This window comes from Haemaphysalis longicornis, unplaced genomic scaffold (genome assembly GCF_048455015.1).
Source record: "Haemaphysalis longicornis isolate Haplotype H1 unplaced genomic scaffold, Haemaphysalis longicornis Haplotype H1 scaffold_3, whole genome shotgun sequence".
Taxonomy (NCBI): Eukaryota; Metazoa; Arthropoda; class Arachnida; order Ixodida; family Ixodidae; genus Haemaphysalis; species Haemaphysalis longicornis.
Genome location: NW_027526335.1, coordinates 46,020,177 through 46,039,185, shown reverse-complemented (window position 1 = coordinate 46,039,185; position 19,009 = coordinate 46,020,177). Strand labels below are relative to the sequence as shown.

General features: G+C 47.6%; 1 protein-coding gene across 1 annotated transcript in view; it reads right to left on the bottom strand.

Annotated features, from left to right (window-relative positions):
• Positions 1-19,009, bottom strand: part of LOC144174392 (uncharacterized) — a 56,375-nt gene that overhangs the window by 19,130 nt on the left and 18,236 nt on the right. The window contains exons 6-14 of the mRNA XM_077703071.1: positions 17,627-17,708; positions 16,044-16,323; positions 14,236-14,560; positions 10,466-10,600; positions 10,254-10,398; positions 8,632-8,747; positions 7,964-8,110; positions 1,534-1,714; positions 1,279-1,416 (exon numbers count right to left, since the gene is read on the bottom strand). Coding sequence (XP_077559197.1) covers positions 1,279-1,416; positions 1,534-1,714; positions 7,964-8,110; positions 8,632-8,747; positions 10,254-10,398; positions 10,466-10,600; positions 14,236-14,560; positions 16,044-16,323; positions 17,627-17,708 — 1,549 coding nt within the window. The remainder of the gene's footprint in view (positions 1-1,278; positions 1,417-1,533; positions 1,715-7,963; positions 8,111-8,631; positions 8,748-10,253; positions 10,399-10,465; positions 10,601-14,235; positions 14,561-16,043; positions 16,324-17,626; positions 17,709-19,009) is intronic.

Below are 19,009 nucleotides of genomic sequence, written 5' to 3'. Positions count from 1 at the left end.
AGTGTCTTCGTAGCGGGAAATCAGACAGAGCACCTAGTCTGTACAAGCACGTCATGAATTGAAACGCACAACGAAAGGGTTTAAAAGTGCACGTAGTTTAGTTTACACCATCTGCAGTCCACGCCACATCGGCGTAATAATAGCTCGTATTCTTACACGAGAGACACCATCACCTTTGATGACCAGACTCTTGGCAACATCACATGGTTGTCTCGGTCACAAGTTGGATATTGCTGAAGTTTCTTGCTCCCCATCTGAATCCACGAGTATGTGCGTGCGTTAAAATATTTCCCTGCAGTGGTTGTTAAGCGGTGGCGAGAGCCTGATTTCCAGCCACGGCAACCGCATTTAGACTGGTTCGACATCTAAAACACACGTACATAGACATAGGTGCACACCTCCAGGGTGTCTTACTTCCTTCCCCGCTAGGGCATTCCTTGTAACCGTACCTTTGATATGTCCGACCGCATCTTTGATTTGACCAAAATATAAAATATTGATGCAGTACATGAAATGTCAGTAAAATTACAGTATAGTGACTATCAGACCTAGTAAAACACGTTTTTAAAACAATGTGTACAACTACCATCAAGAAGTGCGTAAAAGTAAACTCACAATACAGTCGAATCCCGCTACAACGAAATTGACGGGACGTGCAAAACATTTCGTTGAAGCGAAAATTCGTTGAGGCGAAATCTGCCCCAAAACGCATGGAAGGGCAAGAAAAATGACCCCGGATATTTCCGCATCATTGGCAGCATAACATAATGTTTAGAATAAGGAGTGACACGAAGTAACGTCGTGTTTATTCAGATAACAAGCATACCAATGGTTATCTGTTTTTTTACCAGCACGCAAAGAGCACGATACCGAGGAGGAGGTGAGAGGTGAAGAAATGAAGAAAAGCAGGCGCAAAGCGTATTGCTGTACAACGAGGCAGGCGTTTCCACCAAGCTGATTACTTGCAGATAGCTGCTAGGCGGTTGGACACCCCCCTCTCGCTTGAGGCAGGAAAGGCGGCGTTATCTTATCCTCGGACTAGGCATGGCAGCAACTGACCTTGGCGGGCAAGCTGCGCGCGCTAGCATTTAAAGCAACCGCGCGCTCGCTACTAAGATAGGATGACGCTTGATCAAGACTAAACACGAAAACATTATCTTTACTGATGCAGCCGCAACATTATTGTCTGCGCAGTCGTAGCCAAGAATGTATTCTGCCCTAACCTGTTGCTGGTGCACCAAACAGTACTGCCAACGGATCATCCCACGCCCCACTTACATTCTTTCAGGTTGTTCTGCAGGGGAGTTCCAGTCAGGATGATCCTGCGGCCAGTCTTCAATCCGCTCATCGCTTTGGACAGGTTGGTCAAGTCGTTTTTCAGCACATGCCCTTCGTCGCAAACCACGATGCTCGGCCCTACGGCAAGCGTCACAAAGGGAGAAGAAATCAGCCCCACACTGCAACACTGGATGCCCCCGTCCCATGGCACACAAGACCAGGACCAGAAAACTTGCAATGACTGCGGACACTCACCTGGATCAAGGAGAGCCCTGGTGAAGCGCTCTTTGAGCTTTTTCATCGCTCTGCCTCCCGTGGCATTTACGAGGCGGCGGAACAAGTCGTAGCCGATGATGAGCACACCGCCTTTCTTCTGCCACCTGTCGATGACGTCTGCCCTCAGGTTGTTGAGCTTGATGGCGGAAATCTCAAAGACCTGCAGGCACCGACGACAACAGCACACACACAGTTCCACACTTAGCTGCCAGTGAGGTGATCTCAGGATGGGATAAGATGCAAACTTGATTTCAGTGAGCGCTGTTTGTCTTCAAGGCAACGAAATACCTCGCTGTGAGTTGTTCGAAGAAGGCATCAGTCAACAACACAAGCTGCTTTGCTGCGAGTTCCTTAACAGGGCCCCGGGGAAGCATACGCGACTTCCTTCAAAAGACTGTCACGGTGAACTGCCAAACATGGCAAGTTTAACACAAACGGCACCGCATTAAGCTAGGTGATTAGGAAGAACGAATAAGAGGAATAAAGGAGATAAAAAAATTCTCCATTCCAGCACCAACGAACAGATGCAATAGGAGAAATACTTATACAGGGCTATTAGTGTGTACCGTAATTACCCGATTCTAACGCGCCCCTGATTCTAACGCGCACCCGATTTTCCTGGCAATAAAACCGAAAAAACTTGCACCTCCGATTGTAACGCGCACGGAACTTTGTGAGCAAAAAAAACGAATTCGAGAAACGGGTGATTTATTTCCCAAAGTAATCTCACTCATCTCACTCCTCGTCGCTCTCCGCTGACCACAACATCTCGTCCTTGGTGCCGTCAAGCGCGTTCGCGATGCCACACTTCTGAACGAACGTTCAACCATGGTCGATGGGATCGTGGCCCACGCCTCGCACGCCCATCCCGCGAGCTTCTCCAGAGGCGCACGCTTCAGTCGACCGCTGGTTTTGAACGCGAGAGAGCCGCTGCTGCCATTGCTGTTATCAAGCGCGCAAGTGGAACGATTTGACGATTTGTGTGAACGCCAATAGAAAAGCCTAGGCGCCTATGCTTCCTGCGTCCGAAAATTTGTTGCTAAAAGCTTTGGCGCCATCTTGAGATGGCGATGGCGATGGGTGGGACGAAATTTCCACTGTTTCGGCAGTTTCGGTTTCGTATCCGATTCTAACGCGCATGCGATTTTTCTACCTATTTTTCCGGAAAAAAAGTGCGCGTTAGAATCGGGCAAGTACGGTAGTCTTCATACAGTTAAACCTGCGTATAACGAACCTCCATACAACGAATTCCTCTTTATTACGAAGTTTTGATATTCCCCGGCGCTACTGCATAGAAGCATGTGTATTTCTGACCTCTATGTAACAAACTAGCTGCGGCGGGCACCCTGGAAATAACGAATTTTTCCGCCAAATATCTCGCCATTTTGCACCATTTTTTTTTTTTTTAGCGTGATGGACAGCCGCATTCATCTGCTGCGCGGCTGCCTGGGCGCCGACAGTGCAAAACGATGTGATCGCGCACGGCGCGCACAAGCCGCGGCAACGGTCTCACTGCTGAGCTCCCGCGGGGTGCCGCGGTGCCACCGGCGCCGGCGCAACCAACACCCTTTCAGTAGAGAGGGTGTGGGTTGCGGAGAAAGAGGAGAGGGCTGCAGAACGCGTCTGCCGCGCTCTCCCCTCTTTTTTCAAACTGCATTCCGTTGCTCCCTGACCGGTGCTACCCATGCTCGCGGGTTTTCAAAGGCTTTCGCGCCGGCTACCGGAGTCCTCTTTAATCCGCTATCCCTGCAGCACGTGACACTAAAAGAAAAGCTCCATGGAGAAAAAAAAAAAAAAAGGAGGGGGGGGGAGCATGGCGTCAGGCGGCCAGCTTTCGCAAGCGAACCTCCTCTGGCACCGCTTTCTCCTCTCTTCACGATCGTCCCGCGCTCTCTCTGTTCTGTGGCTGCGTACTGGAGAAAACACGCCGCACTCGCTTTCCGCGCTTTCCGTTCTTTGCTCCCATCTGCGCATCAGTACTCCTCCGGCATTTTTTTATTCGCGCGTGCGAGTCGGCTCTTGCGTCCTCGCATCTAGGAAGTGTGCGGTTGTAAAGATGAGTGCCTCGATAAAGAAACGAAAGACATTGACTCTTGAAGACAAGGCAGCCGTTTTGGACGCCGTTGCCGCAGGTGAAAAGAAGAAGGACGTCGCTGCAAGATTTGGCATCCCGGCCAGTAGCCTGTCGACCATTCTGAACGCCAAAGATTCGATTCGCAGTGCAGTGGAGGCTGGCACCAGCGGCAAGAAGAAGAAGCTGAAGCAGTCCACGTACGCCGACGTTGATAAGGCCGTGTATACGTGGTTTATGGATATGAGGGCTCGGAATGTCCCCATCAGCGGCGCCGTTTTGCAGCAGAAGGCAAAAGACTATGCTTGCATCTTGGGATGCGACGATCTGAAGGCGAGCAACAGGTGGCTGCAAGGCTTCAAGAACAGGTACGGGATCGTCGGCAGGATGATAAGCGGCGAGTCGTCCTCTGCGGACAGCGAGGGTGCTGCTGCTTGGGTTGAGCAGAAGCTGCCAGGAATTTTGGAGCAGTACGAGCCTCAGGACACGTACAACACTGATGAGACGGCTCTATTTTATGAGATGCTCCCAAACCGCACCCTTACGCTGAAAGGAGACCTCTGCCACGGCGGCAAGCAAAGTAAACGTCGCCTCACTGTCCTCCTGTGCGTAAATTCAGACGGGAGTGACAAGCGGGTTCCGCTGGTCATTGGCAAGAGTGCCCGACCGCGGTGCTTCAAAGGGGCACACAGAATGCCTGTCACATACCTGGCAAACGTCAAGGCATGGATGACGCGGCACATATTTAGCGACTGGCTGAAGGAGCTCGACGCGGACATGAAGAAGCAAGGACGCAGAATTTGTCTCTTCGTAGACAACTGTACAGCGCACCATGTCGAAGCCCTCCAGCTGACCAACATAGAACTGCAGTATCTGCCCGCAAACTGCACGTCACTGATACAGCCCCTCGACAGAGGAATAATCAACAGCGTCAAGTGCTCCTACCGGCGGAGGCTAATTCAAAGGCTGCTTCTGGACCTTCGTTTCCAGTGGGATACCAAAGTGGACATCTTCCGTGCGGGTGAAATGCTTGAGGTATCCTGGCGTGAGACGAGTGCGGACGTGGTCTTGAACTGCTTCAGAAAGGCCCGGATAACAAAAGAGGTTGAAGCAGCTGAGGAATGTCCGGAAACTGGAGAGGAGGAGTCTTCAAGCCCGCCCGATCTCGCCGAAGCTTGGGTGTCACTGCGCGCAAACGGAGCAGTGCCGGGCGACGTGCAGCTGTGCGACTTTCTGCATGCCGACGACTGCGCCGTCACGACGGAAGAAATGTCCGATGAGGCGCTCGTCGAAAGTGTTCGAGATCAAGATGACGAGGACGGACCTTCGGAAGTCGAGGGATCACGTGACTTGCCGCCCGCGGAGGAAGTGTTAGGTGCGATTGACGTTTTGCGCTGCGTCACGGGATCACTGGACGATGGCGGGGCAGCGTTGTGTGCGTTAATCTCATGTGACCGTTCCGTGCTGCCGTCCCTCATGAACAAGCAGCAGAGCAAAATAACTCAGTTTTTTCCCGCCAAATAAATGTTCTAGGTGATGCCGACCTCCAGTTATACTTTTGTTTCATTTGTGCATTTTTCCCCCGAATTTTTATACCGAAACTGCATATAACGAAAACCTCCTTATACGCCTCGAGCGCGGCCTGTAGGGGCGCCACTGAAATCCCCCTAGCGGCCCGTTTCGAAAGCAGGCGCGGGAGTCCCCGGCCCGCTCCCGCCTGTCGCCGTTGCTTTTGGGGCTCGTTCAAGACAGCGATTTACCGATTGTCCGCGTTCGAAATACCGAATAACGTGGAGCAGGCACTCTGTTTGCAAGCGTGGTATGTTCACGAGAGTATAAACGTTTATGACGCGATCTTAGTGAGATCTATATGAGCGCCGGGCGTGCGTCCCAGGCCGGCGTCCTGAAGCCAGCATTTGCATGCAGCTGATTGTAATTCCGCTGCCCTGTAATTTAGTGACAGTGTCTCCGTAAGCAGTGTTTCCTCCGATGGTCATGTTGCGGCCATACACACTATGATGTAAATCGACTTTGCGCACTTACAAAATCCAGCGGAGCACTCATACCTGACAGCACGCAAGTTACGCCTGCCAATATCGCATATCAGATATTGATCAGTACCATGACAAGCCAATGCGGCATAAATTTCACAAACATCGTACCAAAGAAGTACGATGGATAATGCAAAATTACACTCCGGAGTCAGTACGCGATGACAAATTTAATGCTGGGTCGTCTTGTCCCGAGGTGAGCGCTCGCAAAGATTTACGTGTTACATTTATCCTCCACGAGAAGCGCGAAGATGGGCTTATAGAGTAATCCGCGTCCGTGACCAAACTCTTCTTCGGAACATCGTGATATGAGTCATGACACAGGGAGACTGCAGAATCTAGCATAAACCGAAATCAGAGACCCTTATCAGATACGACACTCTTCCAACGAGCCCGTGTGTACGAGATTTCGGCGCACGTTAAGGATCTCCAGGTGGTCAAAATTAATCCGGAGCCCTCCACTACGGCGTGCCTCATCGTCTCCGTTGCGTCGGCGCGTTAAACCCTGCAATCAATCAATCAACTCTTCCAATGACACCTCGTATCGCTTGTGAACTGCCTAGCCTGTATTCTTCAAAAAATGAGTCCGCCGAGTGATCAGCCGTTTTTCAAGGCGAAAAACAAAAGAAAAGTGAACACGCAGCTTGTGTGTGTGATTACTAAAACGTTCATTCGTTGATTTCGCTCCGCATTAGTAAACAACGATAGTTGAGCGTCCTCCTCCTCATACCCCCCCCCATATCTTGCGAAATACCAGTGCCTTTCGCATCTAGTTGGTCTGGTGAATAGTATACCTTGCTCAAACAAACGTCTTTAGCATTTCAGAAGCTGCACTCGGTTTTTTTTTCATTCCCGTACGACTATTCTATTTCTTCCTTACTTGCAGACCATTCATTTTCCCATGGTTTCATTAACATATACCTTGGTTCTTATTATAAGGCATGAGTGGGCACATATCTGACAATGCACAGCCTTTGAGTGAACATTTTCGCCTGGCTTATATTCCCATAAAAGGCACAAGTTTTTGTCAGCTATTGGGTTATCACGTCCCCGAAACATATTTTTCTACGACATACATATTCGAAGCAAAGCCGCATTTGTTGTCTGCGCTGCAAAACGAACCAACCTCTTACAGTGAGAATATCAGGTCTAAACGAGGCGACAATAAATAGAATTCACTTGTGCTGACGGGTTCGAAGGTGACAGCGGTGATATGCTGCTGCCATCGCCGACGCCCGCAAGAGCGGCCAAGAAGCGCGCAGAAACGCCTCCCCGGGTAGCTCTTGTTGGCGCTGGAGCGCTCTTCCAAGACGCAGCTGTTTTTTTTTAAGTGCCCTAAACGTTCAGTTAGCTTACAGACGTCACCAAAACAAGTTGTTTAGAGCGCAGAAAGGCAAAGGGAATCGAAAGGAACCAAAACACTGCATGACCACCTATCAGCCACGCAGCGCTAATCCCGCAAACGCCGCGGAGAAGCGGCGGCAGGCGGCGCAGCGATCGCGAATATCAAGGCGTATAGCGAAATTTTCCGAGAATTTGTCAGCTTTGTTATATCCAGGTTTAACTGTATTAGCAATCAAGAGGTGCGATCCAATGGAACTAGAGGCACCACTGCTACTGCAGTTTTTTGGCGGTGGCTTTCCTCTGCGGCCACCAGACACACAAGCAAGCAGCCCTGACATCAGATGGGCAAGGCAAGACGTGAAAGCTGCTCGCGAGTTGCCCATGCTTCATAAGCTTTCCTTATCTCAAAAAACTGCTTGAAGTTTGCATTAAAAATGGCATGATTGTTATTGACACATAGCATTCTTTTCCATGAACCAAACTTGCAGTTTCTCCCTCTTTTTTTTTTAATTAAAAAACAAACTGGGCTTACAATTAAAACTTACCGGGGGTGGAGTTTAAAATACTACCCATTTTCCCTGACAATAAGGCAGCTAACAGAAGGCTAGAGTGAAAACTTGTGCAGAGTCAGCAATGATTAGACAGCAGTAAAAAACAGCAGAAGATTCACCTCTGCAAGGTTCTTGTAACAGCACGCTGGCTCACCACAGTATGCAGCACCATAGCCTGCAGTTTTTCAACATTTGCCTGACTTTGGCTAAGAAAAAACGTCTTTCAAAGCTGGAGTAGAGTTGAGCGGGTTACCAGAGGCTAGTCCTCTCAAATTAAACTTAGAACTTTGCCTTTGTGGTCCCTATAAACACTCGCTTTACCAGACCACTGCACGTGAGCCACGTGAGCAACCTTCTCTCCAGCCACAGAGGAGCACGGAAGGGAAGCCCACCTTGAGTTCCAAGTCGTTCTCATCCAGCCAGTGCTCAAACTCGGCGGCCCAGTTGCGGACGGTGTTGTACGGGCACACAACCATGGCCGTCCTAAGCAGGGGCCCAGACACCTCGTGGGTCATCACCGTGTGCAGAAATGATATCACCTGCACGGCACATGCACACACGCAGATCAAGCAAGGGTTCTCATCCGCTTGAAAGAACAGACGTGCACTCATCCTCTAGCTGCCATCGTCCAACTTTCCCACTACAAACCCCCGTCAGCTCTTCACATGCTACCAACCGCAAAACACTGAGCACGCAACGAAAATGAAGTCCCCAATAATCTCGCACACTGCAGCCATCATAAACAGACAAAACAGCAGCAGCATAGCAAAGCCCTGTGGTACTACCAATTGTGCTACCACAATTATAACACGTTCCCATTTACTACTTGCTACTGTGAATATTGATCAAGTTAAGAATGAAAGTAGAATAAGAGAAACGCTACCGGTGTTTGGAGGCTCATGTGAATAGACAGAAGCAGGCCTATTCGCCGTCACAATCGTTACGCATGTCGTCGTGCACGGCAACAGCACTGCCGCTTTAGCCCAAGTTCTTGGCCAACAGTTTTGCGGTGAGACGGGAAGGCGTTTTAAAAGGCACGGCACACTTTGAAATACTGCACCTGAAACGTCTTTCCCAGCCCCATGCAATGAGCCAGGACACAGCCAGATCCCTTGACCGGATCCTTCTTCAACATCTCCAGGGATTCAATCAGGCAGTTGTACATGAACTTGACACCTGTGTTAGAGAGCTACCGTTAGGTCCAGCTTCGCTGCCACCACTACAATTTGGAAGCAGCCAAAAACATGAGGCAATAAAAGCACTCTGTATTAGTCCAGGTCTCTTTCTAAGGGGGGCCACTGGTCTTAAAAAAACTTCTTTTAATTTTCAAGTAAACTTTGTGAAACTTGTCAATCTTGCTGCTTTTTTCCCACTGATTTCAAATATGCCATTATTTTTTCAGCTGGTCAATTAGTTCCCAAGATAATTTGAGACAATTAGCCATTTTTGGTCAGACAATAGACAAAACAGTGTTGGCCATAAAACTGTAATCTTTACATTTTCCAATGCTATGAACCCCCCCACCCCCAAACGTCTCAGCACCAAAAAAACTCCGCAGCACAGACCTTTACAGGTTCACCATACAGTTGAAGCTATCTCGTGTCTTTTATAATGCTCACTAAAGGTGTGTTAATTGCACTGCAATGCAAGATGTCGCCTCGCAGTAACTGCAATCTTCACGCTTCCTCCTTCCAGGTTTTATGCAAAGCTTGGTTCTCAATACTGCTACTTACCACAAAGGCTAGTTGGCTGTGGAATCATGTTACAAAGATGCACTCTTCTGACAAAAAAATCTGGTTGATTCCTCTGTTTTAGGAATCAGTAAAACATGAAAGTGAAATGTGCAGGGAAATCTGCAGCTGAGCATGATTTGCGGGTCAACGGCTGTCTTGCGGCTGTGCTTGGCGAGCGACGTCCTGCTGGCGGGTCGCTTCGGCAAAGGTGTACTGGCGTAATCTCGGTGACGGATATGATGTCAGTGAAATCTTGGTGTATCGCGGCATAGAACACTTTTGTGCAAAAATATAAAACTCGAAAACGAACCACCCTGAGTATAACGTAGTCTTTAGTACTAAAGGTTGCTTCCCCGCGAGGGGACCCTGTGTGCAAGGGTGCACCCTTTACAGGCCACTTGCTTCATTGTACTGGCGTCACTTCCGTGACGAATATTACATCAGTAAAATCTTCAACATATCTCGGAATAAAACACTTTCATGTTAAAATCTCTTCCACACTGTGCTTATGGCAACTGCACTTAAGTTTCGGTGTGCGCTCCGAAAGGTACACCCACGATCAAAAGTTTACGAACCACGAAAGCGCAATTTTAGGTTTTTTCTCTGCCGCGCAGCAGCCCGGGGTACTGTGAGCCGTATTTTTTGTTACTTGAGTAACTATACGACATCTCGCATGCACACGGCAGTTTGTCGGGCTGCTAGCGGAAGAGAAATAACCTAAAATTGCCATTTTCCTGGTCCATAAACTTTTGATCATGGCTGTACTGTGTGGAATTATAGCAAGCTGGGAAAAAGAGTCCCTTTTCCAAGTTCCGCAACCCGAACTTCCAGGCAAAAATGTCACACCCACATCACGGTAATAGCCACACAGAGCTGAGCAGTAATTAGCACATTCTAATTAAAGGGTGCTCATTATGGGAAAATGACCGACCGGGTGAGCAGCTATCACCTTTGACCTGATGGCGCTTCATGAAACCCACGAGGCTTTGGTCCACTTGCACAAGTGGTTTCTTTGTTTTCAGGTCTACCTCGAGTACCACCTGCGTCACGGTCAGGTCGTCCGCGCTGGCGCCGCCCCCCAGTGCCTCGTTGTACTGCGATACAAACAGGGCAGCTGGTCAGAGAGAGAGAAGAGCAGTGGAACTATGGCGGGCCACCCACCAACTTCTGTCTCTCTGCAATGCGCCTCTTTCTCTCCTCTTCGGCATGCGCCGCAGCTTTGGTCTCCTGGGTCAACTTCTTGTCTGAGATGAGCTTGCGAATCTTCTTTCGACTGGTGGCACCTTCCCCTTCCTCCTGTGGACAAAAGAGGCCACTTGGTTTCACCTGATACACCGGAGCCCAAGGACAGACCTGTCAACAGACTTGGAGAGGCCAAGCCAATCCAAGCTAAGCCAACAGCTAGACAAAAGAGCAAATGAGCTTTCCACTGAAAGTTAAAAAAAAAAAACAAATCGCGAATTCAACCTTTTTTATAAGTGAATGCTTTTCTTCCAATAAATTTTTCTTTTAAAATCAAAACTCGTACAGGTTATTAGATTGCTTTTTTTGTACCATAAATGACTGGAACACCCTTAGGCACCCTCCTCACCAGTTTTAATTAAGAGGCCTTGAGCATTGCATAGAACACGGCCACACCTATTGGAAACATAATTGCCTCTTGTGCTCCCATCTCTATTGTTGCTCTTTGTGCGCCGGTGCTATCGTGCGGCACGTGCCTTTGTTTTGTGTGAAAAGATTATATACGTGTGCACTTTTTTGCTTGAACGTGGGCATTGCCACGAGCTGCACAATCTTTTAAGACTGAGCGCGGGCACCTCCTATGTTTGCACCTCCTAAGTCTATGATGACAAGCATCTTTTGTTTCGCTTCATGCTCGATGTTAGCGTGAACCCACTTTTCAGCCATACTTTCCTGGTAAAAAAACTGCGCCCCAGGATAGGGTATACATAGAAAGACGCCGGGGCTTAACTGCTTTTCCACCCAGAGAGCGAACTTATTTGGAACTGGGTTTACACAAAAAAGCGACTTCTGCACCAAAAACTGCATTGATCTGTATGCGTTACTGCATTGTTAAATGTGAACACCTCTGACAGAACTGATTTGATTGATTGATTGATTGATTATCGGAAAAGTGGCCGCCACGGCCGGGGATCAAACCCACGTTTTCGTGCTTAGCAGCACAACGCCTTAGCCACTGATCCACTGCAGCAGGTTCTTTGACAGAAAAACTTGGAATACTTGTTTTCATCTATGCGTGGATAAGTGCACTGCATTCATTGAGTGTCACCCTTTTTAAATTGGTAACACACAACTAGTTGTGCTCGTATTTATTTATCATTGTGACAGACACACAACTGCTAAAAGAGTAAAAATCTTCCTGATACATTAGCCCGAAAAATGGTTTTTTAACTTATCAATACAATCACAACACAAAAATAATTTTGTAGAAAGCGAATTCTAACCTTGCATGACTTGAAGGAAGAAACTGTACTCAAATTGTCTATTTTAGCAGCAACACTAGCAAACGAACATTAATGACTGTGATGGGTCCTCCTATTTTTACTTCAACCTTGCAAGGAGTGAATATGGTAAACTAGCATTAGATTGGAAGACGAATCTTTCATTCTGCACTTGCCAAGTAAAACGTCATTGTTTTATGATCTACCCACTCCTGCTGCATATCTTTATTCAAACAAGGATCCCACGTACCGCATATTTTAACTTACACAGGTATTGCACTAGTACTAGTACCTTAGTACTTATCTAAAGCACCCCTCATCATCATTATAATAATCGTCACCACCACGCGGTATACGCCCCCTGCGGGGTCAATGCCTCTCTCATAGATCTCCAGTAATCCCGGTCCTGTGCTAACTGCAACCAATTTATCCAAGCAAACTTCTTGATCTCATCTGCCCATCTAACTATCTGCCGCCCCCTTTAACGCTTTCCTTCTCTAGGGATCCACTCTGTTACCCTTAATGACCAACGGCTATCTTGCCTTTGCACTACATGTCCTGGCCACATCCATTTCTTCTTAATTTCTACTAATATGTCCCTAACACGCGTTTGCTCCCTGACCCACTCCACTCTCTTGACCCTTAACGTTACACCTAGATATCATAAAGCACCCTTGAGTTTTCATCAAAGCTAACACAGTTTATGTAACGCAGATACTGAAAAGATGAGCTGCCCATTTTAGTCTGTAAATGTAAGGGTATACTTGTAAACTTTTGACTCCGGAAATAATACCTACTTTCAATATTATAAAAATAAATAATCAGAACTTTTTTTTTTCTTGTCATGAGCGCAAGTACAGCTCTTGTTTTGTTCAAATCCATACCCCATTCTTCCCTGTCAACACAGAAACAGCGACTTGTAATAAACAATTACAGGGGCGAGACAGCCCAAAGAGATTTGGGAGCAGTTTTCGGAGCAGCAAAATTTCGATTTTGGAGCAGAAGAATCTTGATTTGGAGCAGTTAGGGAGATTTAATCCACCGTCTTAAGAGCTTAAAAAATCACAATTTCAGCAATTTGAAGAATCAAGTACACATTCCAATCAGTTTTGAATACCCAGAACACTGGAACAGACTTAAGCGAAATAATTTTTTAAGAGTGTCACAAAGTTCTAACTGCACTACCTTTTTCCTAACTAGTGATATTGTGTTGCGGATGTACGCAACACTGACAACAAAACTGCCGTTAACATCATATTTAAGGGCTCTGCAATTGTGGCGTGTTTTCTTGCCGTTTTAATGCTAAAATTATTATTTTTGTAATCCCAGGCTGCGTTGTATGAACGAGTGTAGTCGCGGCAACAGTTGAGCAACTTCGAGATAACGGTCGCATAGCCCAACCTACCCATTGCAGTCCGTGGGGCGCACGTCCACCCGATGATCATTTGAGTAGCGTTACTGTTTAGCCACCTAGATTTGGGCCACCTAAATTTAGCCACCTAAATTTCACTTCGCATACATCAAGTGTTATTAGTCGCGTGCTATGGCAACCATGCAGTCCTGCTGGACAGGTTGCGGCGCCGCAGCACAGCCAGCAACTTTCGTGCCGACCGTTCCCTCCCGGGCTGAGGCTCGCCATCGCGCTTCGAAGCACAGCAACACCTCAGCATTTTATAACACCACAACGAGCCAAAAAGTTCAATTCACGAACCCGGTTATAGACGCACGCACCGCATTTCGCACTCAAGGACAAACCACGCCGAAGTCGTAGGCCCCACATTTCAAAACTTTTTTTACGAGCCGCGCAACTTCTCGTAATCTCGCACCAATCTCAAACCATATCCCCGCGTTAACGTCACTGTTCAGAGTCACAATTGATAGAATGAATAGACTGGAACCCAGCTGCAGATAGCGTAAAATAAACCAGGGTAAATATCGGCGATGCGCAGTGAGCGCGTGAAGTAGGCAGTAGCAGGCAGATCAGGCGGCGGCCATGTTTGTAGCCACAGCGATGCCTAATCGGGAAGGCCGTTTCAGCGAACCCTGAATCGTGTTTTAGAAGCTATCGTTTGCCTCATTTCAGTCTTTCTATTTTTGCCATTTCTGTTGACTGACAATAAAAGCGGTGACCGGGATGCGGGAGGCTTTCGTCCCCGCCGAAACTGACATGAGCATCAAAATCCGTGCCTTTCAGGCTCTTCTGGAGCAGTTTGGATCAATTTTCGCAATTTTCATGCTTTTGGAGCAGCTTGGCGCAGGAAAATGGAATTGTATCAAAAAGGCACAATATGCGCAGCTGTCTCACCCCTGCAATTACCATCTGGTGACAATTTTAGAAACAATACAATCGTCAGTAAAAAGTAGCCAGTGTCAATCATTGACATCAACTGGTCAACAGGCCTTGGTGCTTTAAGAGATTTGGTTAGCAAAAGAATAAAAAAGAATGAGAAGGAAATCCACGAGACTCACGTCGAGCGCAATGCAGTCACTGTCGTTGTCCTCTTCAGCTGTAGAGCAAGCTACTTTGATCCGCTTTCGCTTTTTCTTTCGCTTGTTCGCATCTGAAGCGGACGAATAGCCCCTTTTGGACTTGGTTGCCTCAAAGTCGGAGTCATCCGATCCGAGCTTGGCGCCCTTCTTGGTCTTCTTCTTTTTGGAAGCAGCCTTAAAGCTCGCATCTGAGGAACTGGCTTCCGATAAGCTCTCATCGCTCGATGTCGCGGGGCTCTCCGACTTGTCCTTAGCAAAGTCTTCATCATCACTGTAGATGATTTTCTTTTTCTTTGTTGCTTTTCTAGAGAGCACAAGAAGGGAAGACAGTACCGGATTCAGTCCACGGCTCAACTCACTGCAACTTGTACACGGTCACACAAAACAATCCAAATTTGCATGTCACGGAGACTGTTTGGACGACCTGCAAGCTTTCTATTGTAAACTCGGTGAAAATCAGTCAGACAGAAGACAGCATTATGGCAAGCAACACTGTCCAGCAGACTATCTTGGTGCAAGGTTGCAAGGAACTGCTTGCAGTGCACCTGAACACGGCTTGACATTACATTTTGCACTTAGTAGTTGCTCTAGTCAGGTCCCACAAAGAAGTTTTTATGAGGTCGGAAATCGTCCCCACAGTTTTCTCATAATCAATGCGGCCCCAACCCCACCTTCCATCCCCTGACCCTTCAATTATTAGATTCCTTCAAACTGTATTATCCCCCACTTTTCAATTTGCACACCACTCCAGAAATCTTTCAGAATTCGTTCAGTTAATTCCACGCTTAAGTACACAACCTCACTTATCATTTTACCCTGCAGTTCTTTGTGCACGTAGCCGCGACTGTTCGAGAAATCAAGCATACAAAGCCACACACTTTTTTCTCTCTTTTAAGCCTTTGAAGGTCGAATTTTTTCGTCAAATGCGACCCCCCCAGGGTCGATTTTTTTTATTGCAGATTTAAATTCTTTGCATGAATCTATTTCGAGAAAAAATTACGGTAATTTTTATAGGGTGACCATAAAGTGACAAAAAAATTGTTTAAGTTGTTACACATATGTGGTTTATTCATGAGTAACACAAGAAAAATTCTAAACAAAAATGAGGGAGTAACAAGCCGGCACCTTTTGAGTGAATCAAAATCAGATAGACATCAGTTTCGCGGGCGCAAAAAGCGGTAAGCACCCACAGGACAATACCGAAACCAGCTGCTGCGCGCGTGGCCGGATGCGGGAGCAATAGACGGCGCACTGCCCATAAAGTACAAAAAAAGGAGAAAAGAGCCTCATCAGTTTCGCAGGCGACCTTGGTCTGTGGCAGGCGCAAGAAGGGAGAGGCGCCCGGGCGCCAGGTAGGCGATACCCAGCGTGCCCCCTCATTAGCAGATGTGCTAACAATAGCCAGCGCGCCACTGAAGTAAATCATAAAAAAATAAAAAGAAGAGCCATCAGCGCAAGGAAAAAATTTGATGTATTTCCGAAGTGTGGCAGCACATGCCAAGCAAGAGAAGTTGGCGAAAAAGGCGCACTTTTTAAAGATACAAGCTATGCCGTACATGTACGGCCGTGACCCTCAAAGGGTTAACAGAGCACCATCTCGTAAATGTAGCCTGCTGGCTGTAGAGCAATGACTGATGGGTATTCAACACCACTGTTCCGATTCACAAGCCGGTTGCAAAACTACACTACGCATGCAGGCAGCAGCAGTGACAGGAACAGCCCAGGACAGGAACAGCCCTTCATCAGCCACCTGAAACCCGCACCTGCGGGTTAGCGACCGTACTCACCGCTTCTTTGGCTCCTCGTCCGACTTAGCGCTGTTCTTCCCTTTCACGCTGCTGTCACTGTTATCACTGTACGCTGGCTTGCTGCGCAACAGCTTCTCGTACTTGCTCAGCTTGCTGCTCTTCTTTCCCCCTTTGCCCCCACTGCCGTCCTCTTCCTCCTCCTCCTCCTCCTTTTCTTCCTCCTCCTTCTCTTCGGCTTTTTCCACCTTTTCCTTGTCCGACTCCTTGCCCTCTGATGCCTTCTTCTTGGGCTTCTTCTTCTTCAGCGAGGCAGAGTCCTCTGCAACAGAACAGGAGCCCCAGCCATCCAGATTTGTACACCAAGTGATCATATGCTAGAATGTCCCTCTACAACTTCATCGACGCACCACTCATGAGGCTGAGCAGCAGTTGATAGAAAAACAGCACTGCCGAGAAACACACCCACAATGAACCGGAGAACTAAGCAGCATACTGCACAGTGCTAGGCGTCTTTCCACAAGCGTGCATTGCTCTGTCAACGTGTGTATTTGGCCCATCAATGAACGCGTATTGCTCCATCATTGCTCCTAGGAAACCTTTACTTTAGAGTGTAGCGCACTAACGTTATCGCGTTGGCAAACAATTCCCCCTCCTGAAAAAACTTGGCATTCACAGCATCCCCAGCACATAATAAGCTGCCCAGCGCTGGAGGCATTAAGACGACTGTGGGGTCAATTCATCCAGAGCAGGGTCATTATAGAGGCATTAAACGTAATGAGAACACTTTGCGATTGCCAAACAAGCTCGGTTGCCGCAAGGGAATGGGGGCAATCATGTAGATGAGTTAATAATGCTATTCCTCGAGCGAAGACTCCTGGTGTAGCAAGGTGGAACACCTGGTCCCAGCTCAAATCCAGATCAGTAGCCAAGCACTCTTTTGTCACGACACGGAAACGTGAAGAAACTTCAGCCAGCTACAGCCGTTTGCCAAAATTTAGTAGTGCATATGTTTACACCAACACTTTATCATCGACAATACTGGTACATTGCCATAATCTCTGCTTTGCACATGAGTGTGCGCGCATGTGCAAAAACACAGCAACTCATCTGAATTTTTTAGAGCAGGCTCAGGCTAGCTTCCTAAGTTTTACCTTTTTTTTCCTGACAAAACCCTTTTGCACGCCACATACAATTCTCAAAGCATTAGACCAATTGAAACACCACTAAAGAGTATTGTTATCATGTTGCTGCATTTAATCAAAGCTACCCAATGCTCAGCATCACTTTTCAGACAATTTGTGGTGCAGTCACACACGCCACCTCCTCCATTGCCTATTTTTTAGTGAGGGTTCTTTCATGTCGAAAGCACCTCTTTTTTATACTTTTATTCCTCCAGGGGAAGTTATGCGAGCCCACCCGAACTAAAGCCACGGCTTCAAAACGCTTTGGCCTTAATATCGTACGGCAAGCTAGACTACTGAAGTGGCCCAAGAACACTTCGTACAGGTTTCCCACTCTTTATCTTTCAGGAGCAGAAGGCCGCAAATGCATTAACGCCGGAACATCAAAGTGCAAAGATTATGGTCAAGTTTGTAATGGGAATGAACTAGAACAAAATGTACCTCCTCCACTGCTTTGCTCAGAGCTGCTGTGCAGGATGTTCTGCATGAGATCTTCCTTCAATTTCGGTATCTTCTTAGTTTTCTGAAAAAGGAGCAGTTAAGCTCAAGGAACAAGCAGTCACACTACCAACGTTAGACCAAATGAGCACATTAACTTAAGTAGCTTCATTTAAGTGTAGATGTCCAGCAACTGGTATTTAAATGCAACACTTACCTTTCATTCTCACGACTGCAAGCTACATACAGTAAAACTTAACACAACACAAATGTGAACTACCCTAAAGCCAATCGACAAATACAATCACCTTTGAAACAGGTTTGTTCCACTCCCCAAAAAGTTGTCATTAACATCTTTACTTGCAAGCACTGACAAGTTTAGAAATATTCCCAACGCCAATATAGGGCACTCGATCAGTAACACCAGAGATGCAACATTATAGAACACAGCTGCACAACTTTCGTCCCCGTTTGACAGCTTAGGGTTTGGCAGCCTATTGTCACAAGTGGCTGTCATTGCTGACGGATTAGTAAGGAAGTGACTTAACTTTCTTAACGCAACAGCATTCAGGGAATGAATGGTTAGGTGTATGCTGTGGGAGAGGCTTGCTTTGAATAAGCATGTCGTTCCGCTCTGGACCTCATTAACCCTTTGAGGGTTTTTGCCGTACGTGTACTGCGGCGGTTTTCCGTCCCGCAAGGTCGTTGCCATACGGGTACGATTTCGAGCATCCGTTTGAAATTTCGCGCCATATTAACAATGCATGCTCCCTGGGAGGTGCTGCCACCTCCTGGGACTTACAAGAAGTGTTTTAAATTTGATTGTGCTACCTTCTTGCGGTGAAAAACAGAACTCTCTGGCTTCGGCGCGTTGCGGCGTCTGTACGTGTCAACGTGTTTCGTGGTTTCAGTATCGCCACGTGATCGCATCGGAGGCGCACGAAACTTGATCGGCGCTCGCTATCAGGGGCGGTGGAAGTTGATTTCTATCTATATTGGCGCTGCTCTTGTTTATTACCCATGCTCACTAGGTATTCTTGCCCTCCTTGCTTAAAACTGAAGTAACCTAATCGGAGACTCCGTTGCGGGGGCGGCGGAAGTTGATTTCTATCTATATTGGCGCTGCTATTAGCTTGTTTATCACCGGCGCGCATGAGTTATTCTCGCTCTCCTCGTTTACTGGGTTGCCTTCGAGTTCTTCAGATGCACGGCAAAGCGGCGATATGGCCCAAGGAACTGCCCGCTCTGATGACACCGACCGCGATGACTCTTCTGACTCTGAGTTTGCTCCTTTCACCGAGTCTGAATCGGAAGACAGTCTTTCTTCGGAAGAAGACAGCTCATTTTCGGACATGCGCTTTATGCGTGTAGACTGCGATAAGGCAC